General features: G+C 40.7%; 1 protein-coding gene across 4 annotated transcripts in view; it reads left to right on the top strand.

Annotated features, from left to right (window-relative positions):
- LOC140739707 (mucin-16-like) overlaps positions 1-25,253 on the top strand; it is a 112,658-nt gene that overhangs the window by 4,740 nt on the left and 82,665 nt on the right. For all 4 annotated transcript variants that reach the window (XM_073068131.1, XM_073068132.1, XM_073068130.1 and 1 more), the window contains exons 2-19: positions 6,835-7,269; positions 12,328-12,443; positions 12,537-12,604; positions 12,964-13,130; positions 13,491-13,517; positions 18,951-19,066; positions 19,161-19,228; positions 19,518-19,687; positions 20,046-20,072; positions 20,999-21,114; positions 21,209-21,276; positions 21,567-21,736; positions 22,095-22,121; positions 23,048-23,163; positions 23,258-23,325; positions 23,615-23,784; positions 24,143-24,169; positions 25,096-25,211. In XM_073068131.1, coding sequence (XP_072924232.1) covers positions 6,835-7,269; positions 12,328-12,443; positions 12,537-12,604; positions 12,964-13,130; positions 13,491-13,517; positions 18,951-19,066; positions 19,161-19,228; positions 19,518-19,687; positions 20,046-20,072; positions 20,999-21,114; positions 21,209-21,276; positions 21,567-21,736; positions 22,095-22,121; positions 23,048-23,163; positions 23,258-23,325; positions 23,615-23,784; positions 24,143-24,169; positions 25,096-25,211 — 2,072 coding nt within the window. The remainder of the gene's footprint in view (positions 1-6,834; positions 7,270-12,327; positions 12,444-12,536; positions 12,605-12,963; positions 13,131-13,490; positions 13,518-18,950; positions 19,067-19,160; positions 19,229-19,517; positions 19,688-20,045; positions 20,073-20,998; positions 21,115-21,208; positions 21,277-21,566; positions 21,737-22,094; positions 22,122-23,047; positions 23,164-23,257; positions 23,326-23,614; positions 23,785-24,142; positions 24,170-25,095; positions 25,212-25,253) is intronic.

Here is a 25,253-nt window from a genome sequence, read left to right as displayed (position 1 = left end):
CCACTGACCTGCACCTGGACCATATCCCTTCATACCCCTCTCATCTATGTACCTGTCCAAGTTTTTCTTAAATGTTAAAAATGAACCCGCATTTACAACCTCATCTGGCAGCTCATAGCTGCCAATCTGCAACTGTGCAATAAGTTCATGTTATTCCATACACAGCGCATATTCAAGGACATCACCTGCATTTCAGTACTTATTCTTTATGATTTCGTCCACCTTTTATGCTGGAGCTCATCCTATTGACTGCAATTTTGCCCTATTAACATCCTGTCTTCACTACACATTGCCTCTGTTTGTAAATCAGCTACTTCATCTTCAGCACCATCATTCGCCTTTCCTACGATTCTTCTTCCATTGAAATACACGCAGCTCAGGACACTAGTCGCACCATGCTTTTGATTCCTAACTTAGTCTGAGGTCTTACCAACATCTGCCTCCACAACCTCTCCACTGACTGTTCTGACACTCTAGTTCCCATCCCCCTGCAGCTCTAAATTAAATCCCACTGTGCAGCATTAACAGTTTTTCTCGCTAGGATATTAGTCCCGCTCCAGTTCAGGTGTAAACTGTCCCTTCTGCACAGGTCTCACTTTCCCTGGAAGAGAGCCCAATCATCCAGAAATCTTACATGCTTCCTCCTACACCAACTCCTTAGCCACGTATTAAACTGCATAATCTTTCTAGTTCTAGTTCTGGCCTCAGTAGCACGTGGCACAGGTAGCTATCCTGAGATAACAATCCTGAAGGTCCTGCCTTTAACTTAGCAACTAACTCCCTGAACTCACTATGCAGAACCTCATCACTCATCCTACCCATGTCATTGGTACCTACATAGACCATGACATCTCCCACTTAAGAAGATTTGATTTGAGATGTCGGTGCCCCGGCACCCAGGAGGCAACACACCATCTGGGAATCTTGTTCTAGCCCACAGAGCCTCCTGTTCCTTCCTCTAATTAACAAATCCTCTATCACCACAACTGGCTGTCCCCTTCCTGACTGTCACCCAGTTTTCTCTGTCCTGCACCTAGCTCTCTATATGTCCTTTCTATCACTCCTTCAGCCTCCCAAATGATCTGGAGTTCATTCCATTCCAGCTCCAACTCCTAAATGTGGACTCTTGGAAACTGCAGCTGGATGCTCTTCTTGCAGTTGTAGTTGTCAGGAACACTGGAGGTCTTGCTGTCTTTCCACATCCTGCAAGAGGAGCATACAACTATCCTGCCTGGCATCTTTATTGTCCTAGTTGAGCAGATAGTAAGAAGGGGAGGAGGAAAAAAACTTAGCTCAGATGACAACCATCGTGCCAATGTTTGCTGTTCTTGCCCCTGCTTTCCTTTAATTTGCTCTTGCTAATCACTCCCAAACATGGACTGCTTGCTAGTCAAAGCTCTATCTGCTCTGTTTTCTACTCAGGCAGAGCACCTGAGTGAAATCCTCTCCTGTCAAAACTTCCAGTGTCCAGACTGGTTGCTGGTCAAATATCTATTTAAAATGGAGGTTGATGAGTTCTTGATTAGTAAGGATATCAATGGTTACGGGGTGAAGGCAGGAGAATGGGGTTGAGAGGTAATGAATCAGCTTATAGACTGGTGGAGTAGACTTGATGGGCTGAATGGCCCAATTCTGCTACTATGTAATTTGGTCTTATAATGAGCTAGAGTTCATGAGTTCATGGCCCATTCAGAAATCTGAAGGAGGAGGGAAAGAAGGTGTTCTTTAAAGTTGAGTGTGGATCTTTAGGTTCCTGACAACACACACAAAATGCTGGAGGAACTCAGCAGGCCAGGTAGCAACTGGGAAAAGAGTACAGTTGACATTTCAGGCCAAAGCCCTTCAGCAGCCTCCTGTACCACTTCTCCGACAGTAATAAAAAAGTAGTGAGTAATTTAAGTCTGGTTTCTGCTTAAAAGCCCATCCTCACCACCTCATTGAGCATTTCATTTCTAATGAGTCCAGGGAGATTTATGAATTGCAATGGAAATAGGAATGAAATATTTTGGGTTCTTTCACCTTCAAGAAAAGTGAAGTCTACAGCTTACCTTATACTAAATCCACTGGACTACAATTTCAACTTAGCTCTTCTTTGTCATATTCACATGGCATATTTTTCTAATGATAGTTGGGATTTTTTTATTGAAATTAATATTCTTACTATTTATTTCTCTAGTTGGCCAGAATGAAGGTGTCAGAATATTTTTGGGAAATGTTATTGTGGGTCATTTGAGTAAATATATAAAATATGGCTAATACAAGAGAGAATAATTTAAGGTAATTGAAGTATGGGGAGGTAGGTTTTTCACACAGAGAGTGGTGGGTGCATTGAATGCACTGCCAGTGGAAGTGGTGGAGGCAGATACAATAGGTATATTAAGGGATCTCTTAGATGGGCACATGGAGGATAGAGAAATGGAGGGCTCTGTGGGACGGAAGGGTGAGATTGATATTAGAATAGGTTAAAAGGTCAACACAGTATCATGTGCCAAGGAGCCAGTATTTAGCCATGTGCTTAACAACTTCCAAAGCCATAACAGACAGAAGTTCCTCTAGAAACTACATTTTGCTGCCTAAGACTGTGCAAAGGGACACTGAAACTGGCGTAGATGATGCATTCCCTACAGCCCCAATATCCTTTAAAGAGTCTTAAGAGTCATAAAGCATGAAAGCAGCTTGCTGTTCAGTCCACCATCTCCACATTGACGAGTAACAATTCTTCCTCCAGCACTTGGTCCCTCGTCCTCCATGTCTTGGTGATTCAAATGCCCAACTAGACACTTCAGTGACTCTGCTTGCACTACTCAATTGGACTAGATCAGATTCTTGATAAGTCCTGATGAAGGGAATCATCCTGAATTGTTCACCCTTTATTTTCCTCCATGGATATTGCCTGACCTACTGAGTTCCTCCAGTATTGTTTGTGTGTGATGCTCAAGATTTCCAGCATCTTGTGTTTAGGATTTGTGATATTATATTGCACTCAGGTTGTTGGTGAGGCCACACATAAAGAATTGGGTACAACTGAATATCAGTTTTTCATTTTGATTCTTAAACAAAAGCAATTTCTCAACCGCTGGATTGAAAAATTTGGCCTTTTGGAGGAGAGAATTTAACACAATTTACGATGAAGTACATCATTATATTCTAATATTAACTGTGTGCCTGGTTTTTTTGGATTTACATATGGAAATAGTGACTTCATGAACTAGATTCTGAATTGCAATACTTACAAAACTACCAGCATTCTCTATGGTTACCCAACTGAAATGACAACTATGGAATTCTTCAGGCATGTCCAACAACAACAAAGAAATCTTGTCAAAATATCAGTGCTGTTTTACAATCCATTCAACTTAATCTAGATAAATAACTAAAGCGACAAGAATTTCAGGCATTTAGCTCCTTTTTGTTAGTGAAAAATCTGTGTAGAAGTTAGATTTTCATGTAAGGCAGATCAGTGAGGCTTTAATGGCGGGCTACCTATTAAATTCCATGGTCCAACAAACATTTTAGCACATTGTAACTCCCTCAGACAATGATATTTCAAAATAAATTTAAAAACAATAGAAATGATTTATCTTTCTAAAAAGTTTAATGTTTTATTTTCTATCCTGATGTTTATTTGGTGCTACACAAGGTAATTCAAGTTCAAAGTTCAAGAGTTCAGAATAAATTTATTATAAAGTACATAAATGTCACCATATACAATCCTGGGATTCATTTTCCTGCAGGCATACTCAATAAATCCAATAATCATAATAGAATCAATAAAAGTCCACACTAACAGGGTGGACAACTAGTGTGCAAAAGACAAAAAACTGTAAATACAAAAGGAAAGGGAAATAATAATAACACTAATAAATGAACAATAAATATTGGGAACGTAAGATGAAGAATCCTTGAAGTGAGTCCATAGGTTATGGGAACAGCTTAGTGATAGGGCAAATGAAGCTGAGTGAAGTTATCCCCTCTGGTTCAAGAGCCAGATGTCTGAGGGTAATAACTGCTCTTCAGCTTGATGGTGTGGGACCAGTGGTTCCTGTTCTTTTTTCCTGATGACACCAGCAAGAAGAAACCATGATCTGGATGGTGGGGATCCCTGATAATGGATGCTGCTTTCCTGCAAAATTGCTCCATGTAGATATGCTCGATAGTGGGGAGGGCTTATCCCATGATAGACTGGGCTGGATCCACCACTTTTTGTAGCATTTTCCATTCAGAGGCATTGGTATGTCCATACCAGACTGTGATGCAGCCAGTCAATATACTGTCCAGTACACATGATTCTGCATGATCCTGGTTTGCTGTCAGTACTTTTCAATGTGATTGGTTGCTCAACCAGTTTCATATTGCTTTTGATAGGTGGCACAGGTCCCTGAGATCTGACTACAAAGGAGTTCTTCTTAAAAAAAGTCTCTATCAGCTGCTCAGGTTTTGTTATTCCTGGGCTTTGCTATTGAGGCCCTCATTGAACATTGTTGACTATAGATATTACAACTATTAGGCCAATCAGCCCATCGAGTCTGCTCCACCATCCCATCATGGCTGATCCCGGATCCCACTCAACCCCATACGCCTGCCTTCTCACCATATCCTTTGATGCCCTGATCGATCAGGAAACTAACAACTTCTGCCTTAAATATACTCACGAACTTAGCCTCCACCGCAGTCTGTGGCAGAGCATTCCACAGATTCACTGGCTAAAAAACATCCTCTAGCTATAAAAACACTCTCTAGCTAAAAACTTCCTTCTTATCTCCATTCTAAAAGATCGCTCCTCAATTATGAGGCTGTGTCCTTTAGTTCTGGATACCCCCACCAGAGGATACATCCTCTCCATATCCACCCTATCTAATTTTTTCAACATTCGATAGGTTTCAATAAAGTACCCCCACATTCTTCTGAATTCCAGTGAGTTCAGGCCCAAAGCTGCAAAATGCCCCTCATATGTTAACCCCTTCATTCCTGGAATTGACCTCATGAACCTCCTCTGGACTAGCTCCAAAATACAACACATTATTTCTGAGATATGGGGCCCAAAACTATACCCCAAGTGCAGCCTGACTAGTTTCTTTTAAAAGCCTGAGCATTATCTCCTTGCCTTTATATTCTATTCTCTTTGAAATAAATAACATTGCATTTTTTTGTAAATTAACCTTCCGGTAGTCTTGCATGAGGATTCCTAAGTCCTTCTGCACCTCTGATGTTTAAGCCTTTTCCCCATTTAGTTAATAGTCCACACTAATGTTCCTTATACCGAAATGTATTACCATACATTTCCCAACACTGTATCCCATTTGCCACCTCTTTGCCAATTTTTTCAATTTGCGTAAATCCTGATGCAATCACATTGCTTCCTAAGCACTACCTATCCCTCCAACTATCTTTGTATCATCCGCAACTTTACCACAAGCAATCAATTTCCTATCCAAATCACTAACAAACAATGTGAAATGTTGTGGTCCCAATATTCTCCCCTGAGGAACACCACTAGTTACTGGTAGCCAATCAGAAAAGGCCCCCTTTATTCCCACTTGCTGCCTTCTGCCTGTCAGCCATTCCTCTATCCATGCTAATGTCTTTCCTGTAACACCATAGGATTTTATCTTGCTAAGCAATGCCATGTATGGCACCTTATCAATGCCTTCTGAAAATCCAAGTCCACTGCCTCTCCTTTCTCTACCCTGGTGGTTACTTCCTCGAAGAACTCTTAAAAGATTTGTCAGGCAAGGTTTTCCTTTACAGAAACTATGCTAACTTTATTTTATTTATCATTAGTCTTCCAATGCCACAAAACCTCATCCTTAATAATAGACTCCAACACTTTCCCAACCACTGAGGTTAGGCTAACTGGCCTATAATTTCCTTTCTTTTGCCTTCCTCCCTTCTTAAAGAGTGGATGACACGTGTAATCTTCCAGTCCTCTGGGACAATGCCAGAATCAAGTGATTCTTGAAAGATCATGACCAATCCATTTGTTATCTCTTCAGCAAGCTCTCTCAGGACTCTGGGATGTAGTCCATCTGATCCAAGTGACTTATCCAGGTTTAGACCCTTGGGTTTGCCTAGCACTTTTTCCTTTGTAATAGCAATGGCCCTCACTCCTGCTTTCTGACCCTCTTGGACCTCTGGCACATTGCTAGCGTTTTCCACAGTGAAGACTGATGCAAAGTACTCATTAGGTTTATCTGCCATTTCATTGGCCCCTATTACAACCTCACCAGCATTATTTTCCAGTGATCCAATATCAACTCTCACCTCTCTTTTACTCTTGACACAAGGACTTCCAAGAAATAAATGTGCAGCATGTACAACAAACTGGAGGAACTCAGCAGGTTGGGCAGGATCCGTAGAAACGAGCAGTCAATGTTTCGGGCCAAGACCCTTCATCTGGACTGAAGAGGGAGGGGGCAGGGCCCTATAAAGAAGGTGGGGGGAAGGTGGGAAGGAGAAGGCTGGTAGGTGCCAGGTGAAAAACCAGTAAGAGGAAAGATCAAAGGGTGGGGGAGGGAAGCGGAGAGGGGATAGGCAGGAAAAGTGAAGAAGGAATGTAAGGGGAAAACACTATGGGCAGTAGAAGAATTCGGCTCAAAATGTTTTGATGTTTGGTTTTGGATAATTGAACCTGTACACAGCAGCAAATCTACAATATAAGGTTTGACCCAGTAAAGACAGCATACCATAGGTCTAGGAGTATTGTAAAGAAAGAAAGAAAGAAAGAGGCTAACCTCAGGGTTCTCCCATTTGAAACATATAAAACCTATATTTTCAAGAACACAAAGATTCATGCTCTTCCTCTGTGTAAAATAAACATCAATTTTGTTTCAACAGCTTCCTCAGAATTAGCATCAGAGGAAAAGGAAACATCATCCAAAATAACTTCAAATTTGAAGGAAATCAAAACAAATCTCCAAAAGAAGAATGTTGTTGAAGCATTTCCCCCAGCAGATACTAACACAAAGGGAGAAAGGACTAGAGAAAGAAAAGACAATATTCCTACCCTAGCAGAACATCAAAATCAAAGCTCCACAAGTTCTCCAATAGCCATGGAGAATGAACCAACCCAAGGACAAACTGCAATATCTGACAGATCAGCACATCAACAACAAGCACCCTCTAGTTCTCCAACAATGATTGCAGCTGCAACAACACCTACAAGTTCTCCAAAAATAATTGTGGCAGAAAATATACCAACCCAAGAACAACTACCAGCATGTAAATTGCCAATTTATCAACATGGGTCAAGTTCACTAACAACTGCAGCAGGTAAGAAATATAGTGTTCAACAGTAGTCTGTGAAGGATAAAAATGCAAGATCTTTATGAATTATGTCAAAGTCAATTTATCAAAGTATGTTTATGTCGCCATATGCTACCTTGGAATTCATTCATTGCAGGTATTTACAGGCAAATAATGAAACATGGTAACATTTCTGAAGAACTATACTGTACATAAATAACTGGTGGTTATCCATCATATCCACCAATGACAGGAAACTTGTGCGGGAGAGTTTCTAAGGTGGAAAAGCCACTCTCTCACCCTCAATAAATAAAGACTGACTAGCGATCAATGGGCAATAGAAGACAAATTGAGCAGTAGATAGTTAGGTAAATAGAATTTTAAAAAAATAAACAATTAAATAAATGAAATGTAGAGTCCTTGAAAGTGAGTTTGTAGGTTATGGAATCGGTTCAGAGTTGAGGTGAGAAAAGTTATCCACACTGGTTCAGGAGCCTAATGGTTGTAGGGTAATAACTGTACCTATGGCTGGTTGTGTTGGACCTATGTCTCCTGTACTTCCTGCTCGATGGTAGTAGCGACAAGAGTATGGCCTTGATGGTAAACCATTCCATGTAAATCATTATGTGTCCATTAGACTATAGGACAATGTCAATAGTTATTACTGAGCAAGAGAGATTAGAACAAACATTATTACTAAAATAAGCACAGGAATTGTCAGACACATTGAGCAGGTGAAACACCACTGAGGAAAGAGGAAAAGAGCTAATAACAGAGTTTGAAGACCTACAGCCCCGCACTTCCTTCTTGGACAGTTGCCTAACCAGTTCCTCTCTCATTGATCATCTAAGTGGACTCATTTACACATTGGTCAACTTCTCCAACTCAGTCATTGTTCCCAAATCGGAAGTCTGGAATATATTGAATGACTGCCTGTGGTAGTTATTCATTAAATTTCACTGCTTCCTGTGGCAGACAGTTCCAAGGTTCACCACTTGAAAGTTGAAAGGATTTCTCCTCACCTCAGCTCTAAATGTCACACCTTGTTTTCTGACTTTCTGGCTATTGGAGATATCCATCCTATATTTGTCTGTTTGGTTCTGTTAGAGTTTTGTTAGAACCGTGACACTGAACTGTTCCACAAACTGGTGGTTATCCGTTGTATCCACCAATGACAAAAAGCTTGTCTGGGAGAGTTTCTAAAGTGGAAAAGTCATTATACTGGGCTGCTCACCTTCAAGGACTCCACAACTCATGTTCTCATTATCTATCTATCTATCTATCTATCCATTTGTTCACTTGTTTATTTATCTATTGTAATTGCACAGTCTGTCTTCTTTATACACATTGGCTGTTTCTCCATCTGTGCTTCTCTGTTGTTTTTCAATGATTCTACTGTATTGTGTTCCTTTGTATCTATTGTGAATACCTGCAAGAAAGAGAATCTCAAGTTATTATATGATGACATATGTACTTTGATAATAAATTTACTTTGAAATTCGAACGTTTATAGGTTTTTCTGAGATCTCCTCTCATTCATCAAATCCCCAGTGAATGTAGACCTAATTGATCCAAGCACTCTTCATACATCAGCCCTGCCGTCCTGGGAATTGATCTAGAGAATATTTATTGTACTCTGTCCAAGGCAGGAAAGTCTTTCCTCCAGTAAGGAGACCAAAACAATACAGTAAGCTCCAGATGTGGTCTCAACAAGTCTCTGTGCAGCTGTAGTGCCTCTTCGCTTCCTCTGTTTAGCTCATAATCCCACCACTCTTTCTCACCTCTCTATCTGCTATCTTTGGCTGTGTGAAGTTATATTTTGTTTCAGTGATATATATTGGGAACCCATTAAGATCCTCCCAGAGCCAGGGCTGCATGGTAGTGTAGTGTCTAGTGTGATGCTTTATAGCATCTGTGGCCCAGGGTCATTTCCTGCCACCATCTGTAAGGGATTTGTATGTTTTCCAGTGACTACACAGTTTTCCTCCAAGTGTTGCAGTTTCCTCCCACATTCCAAGGATGTACTTGTTAGTGTTAGCAAGTTGTGAGCATGCTCTGTTGGTGCCGGAAGCATGGCGGCACTTGTGAGCTGCCTCTGGTACAATCCTTGCAGACTTGATTTAACAGAAACAATGCATTTCACTGCATGTTTCAATGTACGTGTGACAAATAAAAGCTAACGAAAGCGCATCTAATGTTACTAACCTTAACCCATACATCTTTGGACTGTGGGAAGAAGCTCATATGGAACAGGGGAGAATATACGAATCAAGTTGCTTATAGAGAGTGACAGGAATTGAACTGCAATCACAGGCACTGAAAAAGCACTATGAAAGCTGTAACTCTGCTGTGCTGCCCAAATCTTCCCCTTTCAACATTCCAAAAGGACAGTTCTCTCAGTCACTCTTTTAAAGTTCCTATGAAATGTTTTTTTATAAAGCCACCTTTTCTTCCTATTTAACATCAACTAATCAACCAAGAAAATGCAGGTAACTCCATAAGACCATAACACATAGAAGCAGTATTAGACCATTTGGCCCATCATCTCTGTCATACCTGCCTCTACCACTGCCCCTAGCAACACTTTCCATGTACCCACCACTCTCTGTGTAAAGAAAAATTACCTCTGACATCCTCTCTATACTCTCCGCCAGTCACCTTAAAATTATGCCCCCTTGTATTCGCTATTTCTTCCCTGAGAAAAGTCACTGAATGTTTACTCGATATAAGGCTCATCATCTTGTACACTTCAATCAAGTAACCTCTCATCCTCCTTAGTTCCAAAGAGAAAAGCCCTAGCTTGCTCAACCTATCCTCATAGGACACACTCTCTGGTCCAGGCAGCATCCTAGTAAACCTCCTCTGCAACCTCTCTAAAATTTATACATACTTTAATGAGGTGACCAGAACCGAACAGAATATTCGAAATGTGTTCTAACCAGGGTCTTATACAATGTGGTTTATAAAATAAAATTACTCTAATGATGGGGTGAGGGAGGAAGATAAATACTTGTCTAAATGCAGACCATTCTGCTCATAAGTTGACCTGATAAGTAACAACCTGAAAAAAAACTTCCTTGAAACTTCTAAATGAAAGACAGCAGTTGAGAAGAATTGGGGGACATCTCATTGAAACCTATTGAGTATTGAAAGGCCTATATAGAGTGGATGTGGGGAGGATGCTTCCAATAGTAGGGGAGTCTAGGACCAGGAGAGCACAGCCTCAGAATACAAGGACATCCCTTTAAAACAGAGATGAGGAGCAATTTCTTTCGTCAGAAAGTGGTGAATTTATGGAATTCATTGCCACAGGTGACTATGGAGGCCAAGTTATTGAGAATATACTAACTAGAGATTGATATATTCGTGATTCATTAGAGCATCAAACGTTACAGAGAGAAGGCAGAGGAATGGGGTTGACAGGGATAATAAATCAAACATGATGGAATGGCAGTGCAGACTTAATGGGCCAATTGGCCTAATTTTGCTCCATTGTCTTATGATCCTATGAAAATAAAAAGCCACCACAATAAACAACAATGAACTTCCAAAATTAGAAACTTGACCAACCAATACATGAATTTAAAACATGCTTCGATTCATTCTCAAACCAAATAGCTTTGACGTCAATTTCTGATGCCTTATGCCAGCAGCAATTGTTAAATATAACAGCCTTCATAATTGATGCACACAAGAGATTCTGCAGCTGTTGGAAATAGAAACATAGAAAACCTACAGCATAATACAGGCCCTTCAGCCCACAAAGCTGTGCTGAACATGTTCTTAACTTAGAAATTACCTAGACTTACCCATAGTCCTCTATTTCTCTAAGCTCTATATACCTGCCCAAGAGTCTTTTAAAAGACCCTATAATATCCACCTCCATCACCATCGCTGGCAGCCCATTCCATGCACTCACCAATCTCTGCGTAAAAAATTTACCCCTGGTGTCTCCTCTGCACCTACTTCCAAGCACATTAAAACTTTGCCCTCTCGTGCTAGCCATTTCAGCCCTGGGGAAAAAGCCTCTGACTATCCACACGATCAATGCCTCTCATCATCTTATACATCTCTATCAGGTCACCACTCATCCTATGTCACTCCAAGGAAAAAAGGCCGAGTTCACTCAACCTATTCTCATAAGGCATGCTCCCCAATCCAGGCAACATCCTTGTAAATCTCCTCTGCACCCTTTCTATGGTTTCCACATCCTTCCTGTAGTGAGGCGAAATCTTGAACTACTCATACAAAATGTTGGAAGAACTGAAGAGATCAGATAGTATGTATTTTTGGGAATAAACAGTCGACATTTCAAGTTGTAATCCAAGATCCCGATGAATGGTTGCGACCTGAAATGGCGACTGTTTATTTCCTCATATATATGCTGCCTGACCAGCAGAGATTGTGTCTGTTGCCTGTAGAATTCCATTTAACAAATCTGGCAGGTATTTGCGCATAATACATTTAGATAAATACTCAATGACCACCTTATTAGGTACACCTCGTATCTACTGAGTGTGTGTTTGTGATTTTCTGCTGCTGTAGCTCATCTACATCAATATTTGACTGTCAAGCATTCAGAGATGCTCTTTTGCATTCCATGTTGTTATTTGAGTTACTGTTGCCTTCTCGCCAGCTTGAAACAGTCTGGCCATTTTCCTCTGACCTCTCATATTAACAAAGAACGGCTGCTCACTGGATGTTTTTGGTTTTCGCACCATTCTCTGTAAAATCCTAAGAGATCAGCAGTTTCTGAGGTACTCAAACCACCCTGTCTGCAACCAACAAACACTCCATTTTGAAAGTCACTTGGATCACATTTCTTCCCCATTCTGATGCTTGGTCTGAACAACAACTGAACCTCTTGACTTTGTCTGCATGCTTTATTGCATTGAATTGCTGTTGCATGAATGACAGATTAGAAACTTGCATGAACAAGCAGGTGTACTGTTGTACCTAATCAAATGACCACTGAGTGTAGATTGTTGATCTCAGCTGCTCAGTGTCCCATTAATACAAAAACATCGTGAACTATGACAACATTGAGTTGTTTTCCAATTAATAAATTGTCTTCTGTTTCCACAGTTGCATCTGAAGAAGCAAGTTCTATTCAGTATAACATATCATTCATTGTAAACAAACTGACATTTGAGGAAGTGAAATCAAACCCAGCAAAACCAGCAACAAAGATCGCAACTGAGGTGAGAGAGGTGTACATGGTAGTTTTTTGGTGATACTTACACATTATTTCCTCTTTATCCTTCATGATATGCCATTTTTCGCTTGCTCCACAGCTCACAGATCTGTTCATGAGCAGCAACATCAAAGCAACATTCATCAAGTGCATGGTGAATATATTCAGGTACAATATATTATCGTTACATTCAATGTGAGATCAATCACTCTCCATAAGCACTACGTAAGAATACTGAGTTTGCCACATTCCAAAAAATTCAAAAGGAATTTTGCACAATAGCAATGCAGAAGTAACAACATTTCTGCCTGTGGTGTGTACCAAACATGAATTCACTTCTGAGTTTAAACATCAGCTACAGCTTGTTCTGGCATAGAAATATCAGTGCAGGAATGACAATGGTGTGTGCTGAGCAACAACTCCTGAAGTTAAATGTCAGTAAAGTTTTTATTCAGGCATAGAACCTCAAAATTGATTTTTCAGAAATATGTCAATCACTCTGGACAAACTTGTTTCCCTTTCCACAGAGAGGTAATGAATGACAGCACTAGAGTGGCGGTGAATTGTTCGTTCAAAAATGAGTCTGAAACACAAGGTGTCAACAAAGAACATGTGTATGATGTACTTAAAGAGGAAACCAGGAACTCGTCCAGACTTGGGCCATATGAACTGAAGAAACACATCTATGTAAATGGTATTTATCCACCCATTTTTTCATGTTCCTCCTTGTCATCTACTTTACATGGTCTATTGTAGATGATGTTCGGCAGAGATCACTGTGCCACAATTAGGTGCAAAGAAAAAATCCACAAAAGCGCTTCAGCAGCTTAACCACTGACTGTTCAGGTCACAAGTGAGGCCTGGAAGGAATAGACATTTTTCTTGACTGACAGCACCATCCATGGTGAATGATACAGAATGAGTATTCACAGCAACTTGTCAACAAGATTAGCAGATCTATTAAAATTAAATATTCAACACGTATTTGAGGTTGTTAAGATACAGCAATGACCTGTAATAGTGTTTTTGATTACAATCTTTTTATTCTCTGTAGGTTACACAGAATTCACTACTGCCATTGGTAAGTATGTGCATCTGTTGTATTTATTTGAAATGTTTTCCCATTCTCTACATTCATGGTGATATAACTAACTTACTCTGCAATATTATCATTTCATATGACCTTTAGCAAGGTCTTTGATAAGGTCACACTTGGGAGGTTGGTCAGGAAGAGTCCATTACCAGGCATTCATGATGAGGTAGTACATTGGATTAGACATAGGCTTTGCTAGAGAACCAGAGAGTGGTAGTAGATGATTGCCTCTTTGGCAGGAGGTCTGTAAATAACGGTGTGCCACAAGGATTGTTACTGGGCCTGTTGTTGTTTGTCATCTTTATCAATGATCTGGATGGTGATGTGGTAAACTGAATCAGCAAATTCTTAGATGATATCAAGATTGAGGATGCAGTGGACAGCAAGAAAGGTTATTGAAGTTTGCAGCAGGATCTGGACCAGCTGAGAGGTGGGTGGAAATATAGCAGATGGAATTTAATGCAAATAAAGGTGAGGTGTTGCAAAGGTGAGGACACACAGTGAACAACTGGACACTGAGGAGTGTGGTAGGACAGAGGAATCTGGGAATACAGATCCATAATTCCTTGAAAGTGGTGTCGCAGCTAGATAGGGTTGAGTAAAGAACTTTTGGCACATTGGGTTCGGCACATTTTGGAATGGAAAATCCAACAACAAGTAGTGGATATGGCTCAGTCAATCATGGGTAAATCCCTCCCCACCATTGAGCACATCTACATGGAGTGTTGTTGCAGGAAAGCAAAGTCAATATCAGAGACTCCTATCACACAGCTCATGCTCTCTTCTCTCTGCTGCCATTAGGAAGAGGGTTCCAGTGCCTCAGACCACACTAGCAGCTTTAGTTATTAATCTTCAACATTCAGACTCCTGAATCAGAGAGGATGACTTCAGTCAACTTCACTCACCTCAACACTGAACTGTTTTCAAAACTGTGGTTGCATTTTCAAGGACTCATTATCTAATGTTATCATTTTTTATTGCTTATTTATTATTATTATTATTTCTTTATTTCTTTCTTTTTATATTTGCACAGTTGGTAGCCTTTTGCATACTGGTTGTTCACCCTGTTGGTGCAGTATTTCTTTGATTGGACCAGTTTTATGGTTATCAGTTATTTTTTCTTTGAGTATGTCCACAAAGAAAATAAATCATAGGGTTGAATAAGCTGACATGTATGTCTTAGATAATAAATTTACTTTGAACTTTGATCTTCATAAATCTAAGTATTGAGTACAGGAGTTAGGATATTATACTAAAGTTGAATAAAACATAAGTGAGGACTAATTTGAAGTATTGGATACAGTTCTGTTCACATACCTACAGGATAGATACCAGTAAGATTGAAAGAGTACAAAGAAAATTTACAAAAACGTTGCTGGGACTTGAGGAACTGAGTTAAAGGGAAATGTTGAATAGATTAGGAATTTATTCCCTGGAACAGGTACCTTATCAAATGGCTTGCCGAAATCCATGTAAACTACATCTACTGCTCTTCCATCATCAATGTATTTAGTCACATCCTCAAAAACTTCTATCAGGCTTGTAAGGCACAACCTGCCCTTGACAAAGTCATGCTGATTACCACCAATCATATTATACCTCTACAAATGTACATAAATCCTGCCTCTCAGGATCTTCTCCATCAACTTACCAACCACTGAGGTAAGACTCACTGGTCTATAATTTCCTGGGCTATCTCTACTCCCTTTCTTGAATAAGGGAACAACATCTGCAACCCTCCAATCCTCTGGAACCTGTCCCACCCCATTGATGATGCAAAGATCATTGCCAGAGGCTCAGCAATCTCCTCCCTCGCGTCCCACAGTAGCCTGGGGTACATTTCGTCCGGTCCCGGTGACTTATCCAACTTGATGCTTTCCAAAAGCTCCAGCACATCCTCTTTCTTAATATCTACATGCTCAAGCTTTTCAGTCTGCTGCAAGTCATCACTACAATTACTAAGATCCTTTTCCATAGTGAATACTGAAGTATTCTTTAAGTACCTCTACTATTTCCTCTGGTTCCTTAAATACTTTCCCAGTGTCACACTTGATAGGTCCTATTCATTCATGCCTTATCCTCTTGCTCTTCACATACTTGTAGAATGCCTTGGGGTTTTCCTTAATTCTGCCTGCCAAGGCCTTCTCATGGTCCCTTCTGGCTCTCCTAATTTCCTTCTTAAGCTCCTTCCTAACAGCCTTATAATCTTCTAGATCTCTAACATTACCTAGCTCTCTGAACCTTTTGTAAGCTTTTCTTCTTGACTAGATTTACAACAGCCTTTGTACACCACGGTTCCTGTACCCTACCATAACTTCCCTGTCTCATTGGAATGTACCTATACAGAACTCTACACAAATATCCCCTGAATATTTGCAACATTTCTTCCGTACTTTTCCCTGAGAACAGCTGTTTCCAATTTAAGCCTCCAATTTCCTGCCTGATAGCCTCATAATTCCCCTTACTCCAATTAAACGCTTTTGTAACTTGTCCGTTCCTATCAATGTTATTCTAAAGGAGATAGAATTATGATCACTATCTCCAAAATGATCTCCCACTGAGAGATCTGACACCTGACCAGGTTCATTTCCCAATACCAAATCAAGTACAGCCTCTCCTCTTGTAGGGTTATCTACATACTGTGTCAAGAAACCTTCCTGAACACACCTAACAATCTCCACCCCATCTAAAACCCCAGCTCTCGGGAGATGCCAATCGATATTTGAGAAATTAAAATCTCCCATCGTGACAACTCTGTTATTATTACACCTTTCCAGGATCTGTTTCCCTATCTGTTCCTTGTTATCCCTGTTACCATTGGGCGGCCTATAAAAAACACCCAGTAAAGTTATTGACCCCTTCCTGTTCCTAACCTCCGCCCACAGAGACTCCGTAGACAATCCCTCCATGGCATCCACCTTCTCTGCAGCCGTGGCACTATCTCTAATCAACAGTGTCTTGCTGCCACCTCTTTTGCCTCCCCCCCCCCCCCGCACTTCCTGAAACATCTAAAACCCAGCACTTAAAGTAACCATTCCTGTCCTTGAGCCATCCAAGTGTCTGTAATGGTCACCACGTTATATCTCCGAGTACTGATGTTAAAATAGACACATCTCAAACCTTCGGTCTGAGTATTTCCCTTCTCTATCACCTGCCTATCCTCCCTCTCACACTGTCTGCGAGCTTTCTCTATTTGTGAGCCAACCTCCTCTTCCCCAGTCTTCAGTTCGGTTCTCACCCCCCAACAATTTTAGTTTAAACTGTCCCCAGTAGCCTTAGCAAACATCCCCGCCAGGATATTGGTCCCCCTGGGATTCAAGTGCAATCCGTCCTTTTTGTACAGGTTCCATTTGTCCCAAAAGAGGTCCCAATGATCCAGAAATCTGATCTCTGCACCCTGCTCAAATCCCTCAGTCACGCATTTGTCCTCCACCTCATTCTATTCCTATTCTCACTGTTGCATGGCACAGGCAGTAATCCCGAGCTTACTACCTTTACGGTCCTACTTCTCAACTTCCTTCCTAGCTCCCTGTAGTCTTTGTTCAGGACCTCTTCCCTTTTCCTACCTATGTCATTGGTACCAATGTGTACCACGACCTCTGGCTGTTCTCCCCATGCAAGGCTTATTGAGAAAGTAAGGAGGCATGGGATCCAAGGGTACATTGCTTTGAGGATCCAGAACTGACTTGCTCACAGAAGGCAAAGAACGGTTGTATACAGGTCATATTCTGCATGGAGGTCAGTCACCAGTGAAGTGCCTCAGGGATCTGTTCTGGGACCCTTACTCTTCATGATTTTCATAAATGATGTGGTTGAGGAAATGTAGGGATGGGTTAGTAAGTTTGCTGATGACACCAAGGTTGGGGGTGTTGTGGATAGTGTGGAGGGCTGTCAGAAGTTACAGCAGGACATTGATAGGATGCAAAACTGAGCTGAGAAGTGGCAGATGGAGTTCAACACAGATAGGTGTGAAGTGGTTCATTTTGGTGGGTCAAGTATGATGGCAGAATATAGTATTAATGGTAAGACTCTTGGCAGTGAGGAGGATCAGAGGGATCTTGGGGTCCGAGTCCGTAAGACGCTGAAAGCAGCTGCGCAGGTTGACTCTGTAGTTAAGAAGGCATACAGTGAATTGGCCTTCAACAATCATGGGACCGGGTTTAGGAGCTGAGAGGTAATGTTACAGCTGTATAGGACCCTGGTCAGACCGCACTTGGAGTACTGTGCTCAGTTCTGGTCGCCTCACTACAGGAAGGATGTGGAAGCCATAGAAAGAGTGCAGAGGAGATTTACAAGGATGTTGCCTGGATTGGGGAGCATGAATTGTGAGAATAGGTTGAGTGAACTCGGCCTTTTCTCCTTGGAGCGACGGAGGATGAGAGGTGACCTGGTAGAGGTGTATAAGATGATGAGAGGCATTGATCGTGTGGATAGTCAGAGGCTTTTTTCCAGGGCCGAAATGGTTGCCACAGGAGGACACAGGTTTAAGGTGCTGGGGAATAGGTGCAGAGGAGATGTCAGGGGTAAGTTTTTTACTCAGAGAGTGGTGAGTGTATGGAATGAACTGCCAGCAACAGTGGTGAAGGCGGACACAATAGGGTCTTTTAAGAGACTTTTGGATAGGTACATGAAGCTTAGTAAAATAGAGGGCTATAGGTAAGCCAAGTAATTTCTACGGTAGGGGCATGTTCGGCACAACATTGTGGGCCAAAGGGCCTGTATTGTGCTGTAGGTTTTCTATGTTTCTATGTTTAACATAGGAGAATGAGGGCAAATTTGATAGAGGCAAACAAAATTATGAAGGGCATAGATACAGAAAATGCAAGCAGGACTTTTCCACTGAGTTTAGGAGAGACTGGAACGACAAATCATCAGTGAACGGTAAAAGGTGAAATGTTTGAGGAGAACATGAGGGGAAAAGTTTCACTTGGAGGGAGCTGCAAGTGTAGTACAAGCTGCTGGTGAAAGGGGTGGATGCAGGTTCAATCTGAACATTTAAGAGAAACTTAGATTAATACATGGAAGGGAGAAAATGGGGAAGGAGTAGGCCGATGGGACCAAACAACATAACAGTCTGCTTGGAACAGATGGGCCGATGGCCTTGCTTTTCTGCTGCATTGATTTCTGAAACAGTGTTGTGAACTGAAGCCTTCTGATTATTGGTTTAGAGACTCACAAATTATACAGAACCCAAGATTCTCTGAGAGCTCAACAAAAGTAACAATTTGGTTGCTAATTAAAACCAAATACTTCCATTTGCTAATTACCTAAATTAATTTTCTATGTTTAAATCTTGTAACTATGAGAATACTTCATCCATTGTAGAAACTCAACAGCATTCCGGCAATTTGAAATATTTTTGGAAATAAGAGAACATTAAGCAAAGCCACCACAAACAGATTGTGCCCTTTTGTTCCACAGTTCCAGAAGAGGAAACACATCCCATTCATTATTACGTGGCATTCAACGTCAGAAAGCCGAGCTATCAGGAAATTCAATCAAAGTCCACAGAACAAGGCAAACTGATTACAGCTGAGGTGAGAGATTCAATCAGTGATGCAGCTGTTCACATTTCAGTCCATCAATTCCAATGCATCGAACATTGTAAACAATTGTTTCTCTCCCGTACAGCTCACAGATCTGTTCCTGAACAGCAGCATCAATGCAACATTCCTGAATTGCATCTTCTACTCATTCAGGTAACAAATGGGAACTCTTCATCAAGATCACTTTTTAAAATTATTCTGTTTGTGTCATGCTGCAAGAATAATCAGATAATCGAATTTCCCAGATACCAAAAAGTACAAGTAATTTTGCACCACTATAAAGTGCCTGAAATTAGCAGTCCTGATTGCAGTGTATGCCAAATGTTAATTCAACTCCTGAAGTTAGACAAGAAAAGAAATTTTATTCAGACACAGAAACTCAAAATTGACTTTCTGGTAATATGCCAATCGCTTTGAAAAAACTTCCTTTGCTTTTCTACAGGGCGGTAATAGATGACAGCACCAGAGTGACAGCAAATTGTTCGTTCAAAAATGAGACTGGTTTTCAAGGAGTCATCAGAGAACGTGTGTATGAAGTAGTTGTAAAGAAGACCAATGACATGTCTAACCTTGGGACATACGAACTGGAAAAGAACAGCCTCTATGTATCAGGTACTTATTGACACATTCCTTCATGTTCTTCTTTGTCTTCTATGTCACTCAGTCTATAGTAGGGGATTAGCTGCAGAGGTGGCAGCACCAGAATCAGGTGCAAGTTCCAATCCCACCCCAATCCTTTAGCTGCTCAACCACTGAATGTTCATACCTCAACTGAGGCGTTGAAGCAACAGACAATCTAATGACTGAGAGAAGAGTCCATAGAGAATAATACTAAATCTGTATTAAATGTTACTGCTGAACACGAATGGCAGGCAAATTAAGATTAAAATTTCAAGAGGAATTTCAGTTTGCTGAGACATGACAATGATCTGTAATGGTGTTGTTGATAACAATCTTTCTTACCCTGCAGATCAACTGGAAATCCCGTCTACCATTGGTAAGTAAGATCATCTGTGGTAGTTATCCGATATGTTTGTCCCTTCTCTGCATTTAGGTCACACAGATAACTTATCCTGTAAAATTACCACTTGATGGACATTAATAAAATGCCTTCTGAGTTCTGGTAGATATTCACACAGAGAGAGGATGCCAAGGTTATCTGAGAGATGGGTGAATGAAGCAATTACTTTGCCGATAAACAAAATATTTCCATTTAAATATGTCCAAAACAAGTTTCTATGTCTACATCTATATTTACCAGGATGCTGTCTGGTTTAGAGAGTATGGATTATGATCAGAGATTAAGGGAGCTAGGGCTTTACTCTTTGGAGAGAAGGAGGTTGAGAGGAGACATGATAAATGTGTACAAGATATTAAGAGGAATAGACAGAGTGGACAGCCAGTGCCTCTTCACCAGGGCACCACTGCTCGGTACAAGAGGATACGGTTGTAAGGTAAGGGGAGGGAAGTTCAAGGGGGATATTAGAGGAAAGTGTTTCACTCAGAGAGTGGGTTGTGCATGGAATGCACTGCCTTAGTCAGTGTTGCAGGCAGATACACTAGTGAACTTTAAGAGACTACTAGAAAGGTGTATGGAGTAATTTAAGATGGGGGGTTGTATGGGAGGCAGGGTTTGAGGGTCAGCACAACATTGTGGGCCAAAGGGCCTGTAAAGTGCGGTACTATTCTATGTTCTATGTACATCCTTTCACTGCTGACAGGAACAATTGAGTAATCCTCCTCCCCATATCTAATAAAATATTTACAATGAACGAAGGGAGAAAATATATCCCCTGTATTACATTGGCACATCTCGATCCATTGTAGAAACTCTACAGCATTCCGGCAATTTGAAATATTTTTCGAAATAAGAGAACATTAAGCAAAGCCACCACAAATAAATTGTTCCCTTTTGTTCCACAGTTCCAGAAGAGGAAACAAATCCCATTCATTATTACGTGGCATTCAACGTCAGAAAGCCGAGCTATCAGGAAATTCAATCAAAGTCCACAGAACAAGCCAAACTGATTACAGCTGAGGTGAGAAATTCGATCAGTTATGCAGCTGTTCACATTTCAGTCCATCAATTCCAATTCATCGAACATTGTAAATAATTGTTTCTCTATCGTACAGCTCACAGATTTGTTCCTGAACAGCAGCATCAATGCAACATTCCTGAACTGCATCTTCTACTCATTCAGGTAACAAATGGGAACTCCTCATCAAGATCACTTTTTAAAATTATTCTGTTTGAGTCATGCTGCAAGAATAATCAGATAATCGAATTTTCACAGAGACCAAAAAGTACAAGTAATTTTGCACCACTATAAAGTGCTGGAAATTAGCAGTCTTGACTGCAGTGTATGCCAAATGTAAATTTAACTCCTGAAGTTAGACAAGAAAAGAAATTTTATTCAGACACAGAAACTCAAAATTGACTTTCTGGTAATATGCCAATCGCTTTGAAAAAACTTCCTTTGCTTTTCTACAGGGAGGTAATAGATGACAGCACCAGAGTGACAGCAAATTGTTCATTCAAAAATGAGACTGGTTTTCAAGGAGTCATCAGAGAACGTGTGTATGAAGTAGTTGTAAAGAAGACCAATGACATGTCTAACCTTGGGACATACGAACTGGAAAAGAACAGCCTCTATGTATCAGGTACTTATTGACACATTCCTTCATGTTCTTCTTTGTCTTCTATGTCACTCAGTCTATAGTAGGGGATTACCTGCAGAGGTGGCAGCACCAGAATCAGGTGCAAGTTCCATTCCCACGCCAATCCTTTAGCTGCTCAACCACCGAATGTTCATACCTCAACTGAGGCATTGAAGCAACAGACAATCTAATGACTGAGAGAAGAGTCCATAGAGAATAATACTAAATCTGTATTAAATGTTACTGCTGAACACGAATGGCAGGCAAATTAAGATTAAAATTTCGACAGGAATTTCAGTTTGCTGAGACATGACAATGATCTGTAATGGTGTTGTTGATAACAATCTTTCTTACCCTGCAGATCAACTGGAAATCCCGTCTACCATTGGTAAGTAAGATCATCTGTGGTAGTTATCCGATATGTTTGTCCCTTCTCTGCATTTAGGTCACACAGATAACTTATCCTGTAAAATTACCACTTGATGGACATTAATAAAATGCCTTCTGAGTTCTGGTAGATATTCACACAGAGAGAGGATGCCAAGGTTATCTGAGAGATGGGTGAATGAAGCAATTACTTTGCCGATAAACAAAATATTTCCATTTAAATATGTCCAAAACAAGTTTCTATGTCTACATCTATATTTACCAGGATGCTGTCTGGTTTAGAGAGTATGGATTATGATCAGAGATTAAGGGAGCTAGGGCTTTACTCTTTGGAGAGAAGGAGGTTGAGAGGAGACATGATAAATGTGTACAAGATATTAAGAGGAATAGACAGAGTGGACAGCCAGTGCCTCTTCACCAGGGCACCACTGCTCGGTACAAGAGGATACGGTTGTAAGGTAAGGGGAGGGAAGTTCAAGGGGGATATTAGAGGAAAGTGTTTCACTCAGAGAGTGGGTTGTGCATGGAATGCACTGCCTTAGTCAGTGTTGCAGGCAGATACACTAGTGAACTTTAAGAGACTACTAGAAAGGTGTATGGAGTAATTTAAGATGGGGGGTTGTATGGGAGGCAGGGTTTGAGGGTCAGCACAACATTGTGGGCCAAAGGGCCTGTAAAGTGCGGTACTATTCTATGTTCTATGTACATCCTTTCACTGCTGACAGGAACAATTGAGTAATCCTCCTCCCCATATCTAATAAAATATTTACAATGAACGAAGGGAGAAAATATATCCCCTGTATTACATTGGCACATCTCGATCCATTGTAGAAACTCTACAGCATTCCGGCAATTTGAAATATTTTTCGAAATAAGAGAACATTAAGCAAAGCCACCACAAATAAATTGTTCCCTTTTGTTCCACAGTTCCAGAAGAGGAAACAAATCCCATTCATTATTACGTGGCATTCAACGTCAGAAAGCCGAGCTATCAGGAAATTCAATCAAAGTCCACAGAACAAGCCAAACTGATTACAGCTGAGGTGAGAAATTCGATCAGTTATGCAGCTGTTCACATTTCAGTCCATCAATTCCAATTCATCGAACATTGTAAATAATTGTTTCTCTATCGTACAGCTCACAGATTTGTTCCTGAACAGCAGCATCAATGCAACATTCCTGAACTGCATCTTCTACTCATTCAGGTAACAAATGGGAACTCCTCATCAAGATCACTTTTTAAAATCATTCTGTTTGCGTCATGCTGCAAGAATAATTAGACAATCGAATTTCACAGACACCAAAAAGTACAAGTAATTTTGCACTACTATAAAGTGCTGGAAATTAGCAGTCTTGACTGCAGTGTATGCCAAATGTTAATTCAACTCCTGAAGTTAGACAAGAAAAGAAATTTTATTCAGACACAGAAACTCAAAATTGACTTTCTGGTAATATGCCAATCGCTTTGAAAAAACTTCCTTTGCTTTTCTACAGGGAGGTAATAGATGACAGCACCAGAGTGACAGCAAATTGTTCATTCAAAAATGAGACTGGTTTTCAAGGAGTCATCAGAGAACGTGTGTATGAAGTAGTTGTAAAGAAGACCAATGACATGTCTAACCTTGGGACATACGAACTGGAAAAGAACAGCCTCTATGTATCAGGTACTTATTGACACATTCCTTCATGTTCTTCTTTGTCTTCTATGTCACTCAGTCTATAGTAGGGGATTACCTGCAGAGGTGGCAGCACCAGAATCAGGTGCAAGTTCCAATCCCACGCCAATCCTTTAGCTGCTCAACCACCGAATGTTCATACCTCAACTGAGGCAATGAAGCAACAGACAATCTAATGACTGAGAGAAGAGTCCATAGAGAATAATACTAAATCTGTATTAAATGTTACTGCTGAACACGAATGGCAGGCAAATTAAGATTAAAATTTCGACAGGAATTTCAGTTTGCTGAGACATGACAATGATCTGTAATGGTGTTGTTGATAACAATCTTTCTTACCCTGCAGATCAACTGGAAATCCCGTCTACCATTGGTAAGTAAGATCATCTGTGGTAGTTATCCGATATGTTTGTCCCTTCTCTGCATTTAGGTCACACAGATAACTTATCCTGTAAAATTACCACTTGATGGACATTAATAAAATGCCTTCTGAGTTCTGGTAGATATTCACACAGAGAGAGGATGCCAAGGTTATCTGAGAGATGGGTGAATGAAGCAATTACTTTGCCGATAAACAAAATATTTCCATTTAAATATGTCCAAAACAAGTTTCTATGTCTACATCTATATTTACCAGGATGCTGTCTGGTTTAGAGAGTATGGATTATGATCAGAGATTAAGGGAGCTAGGGCTTTACTCTTTGGAGAGAAGGAGGTTGAGAGGAGACATGATAAATGTGTACAAGATATTAAGAGGAATAGACAGAGTGGACAGCCAGTGCCTCTTCACCAGGGCACCACTGCTCGGTACAAGAGGATACGGTTGTAAGGTAAGGGGAGGGAAGTTCAAGGGGGATATTAGAGGAAAGTGTTTCACTCAGAGAGTGGGTTGTGCATGGAATGCACTGCCTTAGTCAGTGTTGCAGGCAGATACACTAGTGAACTTTAAGAGACTACTAGAAAGGTGTATGGAGTAATTTAAGATGGGGGGTTGTATGGGAGGCAGGGTTTGAGGGTCAGCACAACATTGGGGGCCAAAGGGCCTGTAAAGTGCGGTACTATTCTATGTTCTATGTACATCCTTTCACTGCTGACAGGAACAATTGAGTAATCCTCCTCCCCATATCTAATAAAATATTTACAATGAACGAAGGGAGAAAATATATCCCCTGTATTACATTGGCACATCTCGATCCATTGTAGAAACTCTACAGCATTCCGGCAATTTGAAATATTTTTCGAAATAAGAGAACATTAAGCAAAGCCACCACAAATAAATTGTGCCCTTTTGTTCCACAGTTCCAGAAGAGGAAACAAATCCCATTCATTATTACGTGGCATTCAACGTCAGAAAGCCGAGCTATCAGGAAATTCAATCAAAGTCCACAGAACAAGCCAAACTGATTACAGCTGAGGTGAGAAATTCGATCAGTTATGCAGCTGTTCACATTTCAGTC

The sequence above is a fragment of the Hemitrygon akajei genome, chromosome 16 (genome assembly GCF_048418815.1).
Source record: "Hemitrygon akajei chromosome 16, sHemAka1.3, whole genome shotgun sequence".
NCBI classification, from domain to species: domain Eukaryota; kingdom Metazoa; phylum Chordata; class Chondrichthyes; order Myliobatiformes; family Dasyatidae; genus Hemitrygon; species Hemitrygon akajei.
Note: the sequence above shows the minus strand (reverse complement) of the source record. Positions and strands in the feature narration are given on the sequence as shown.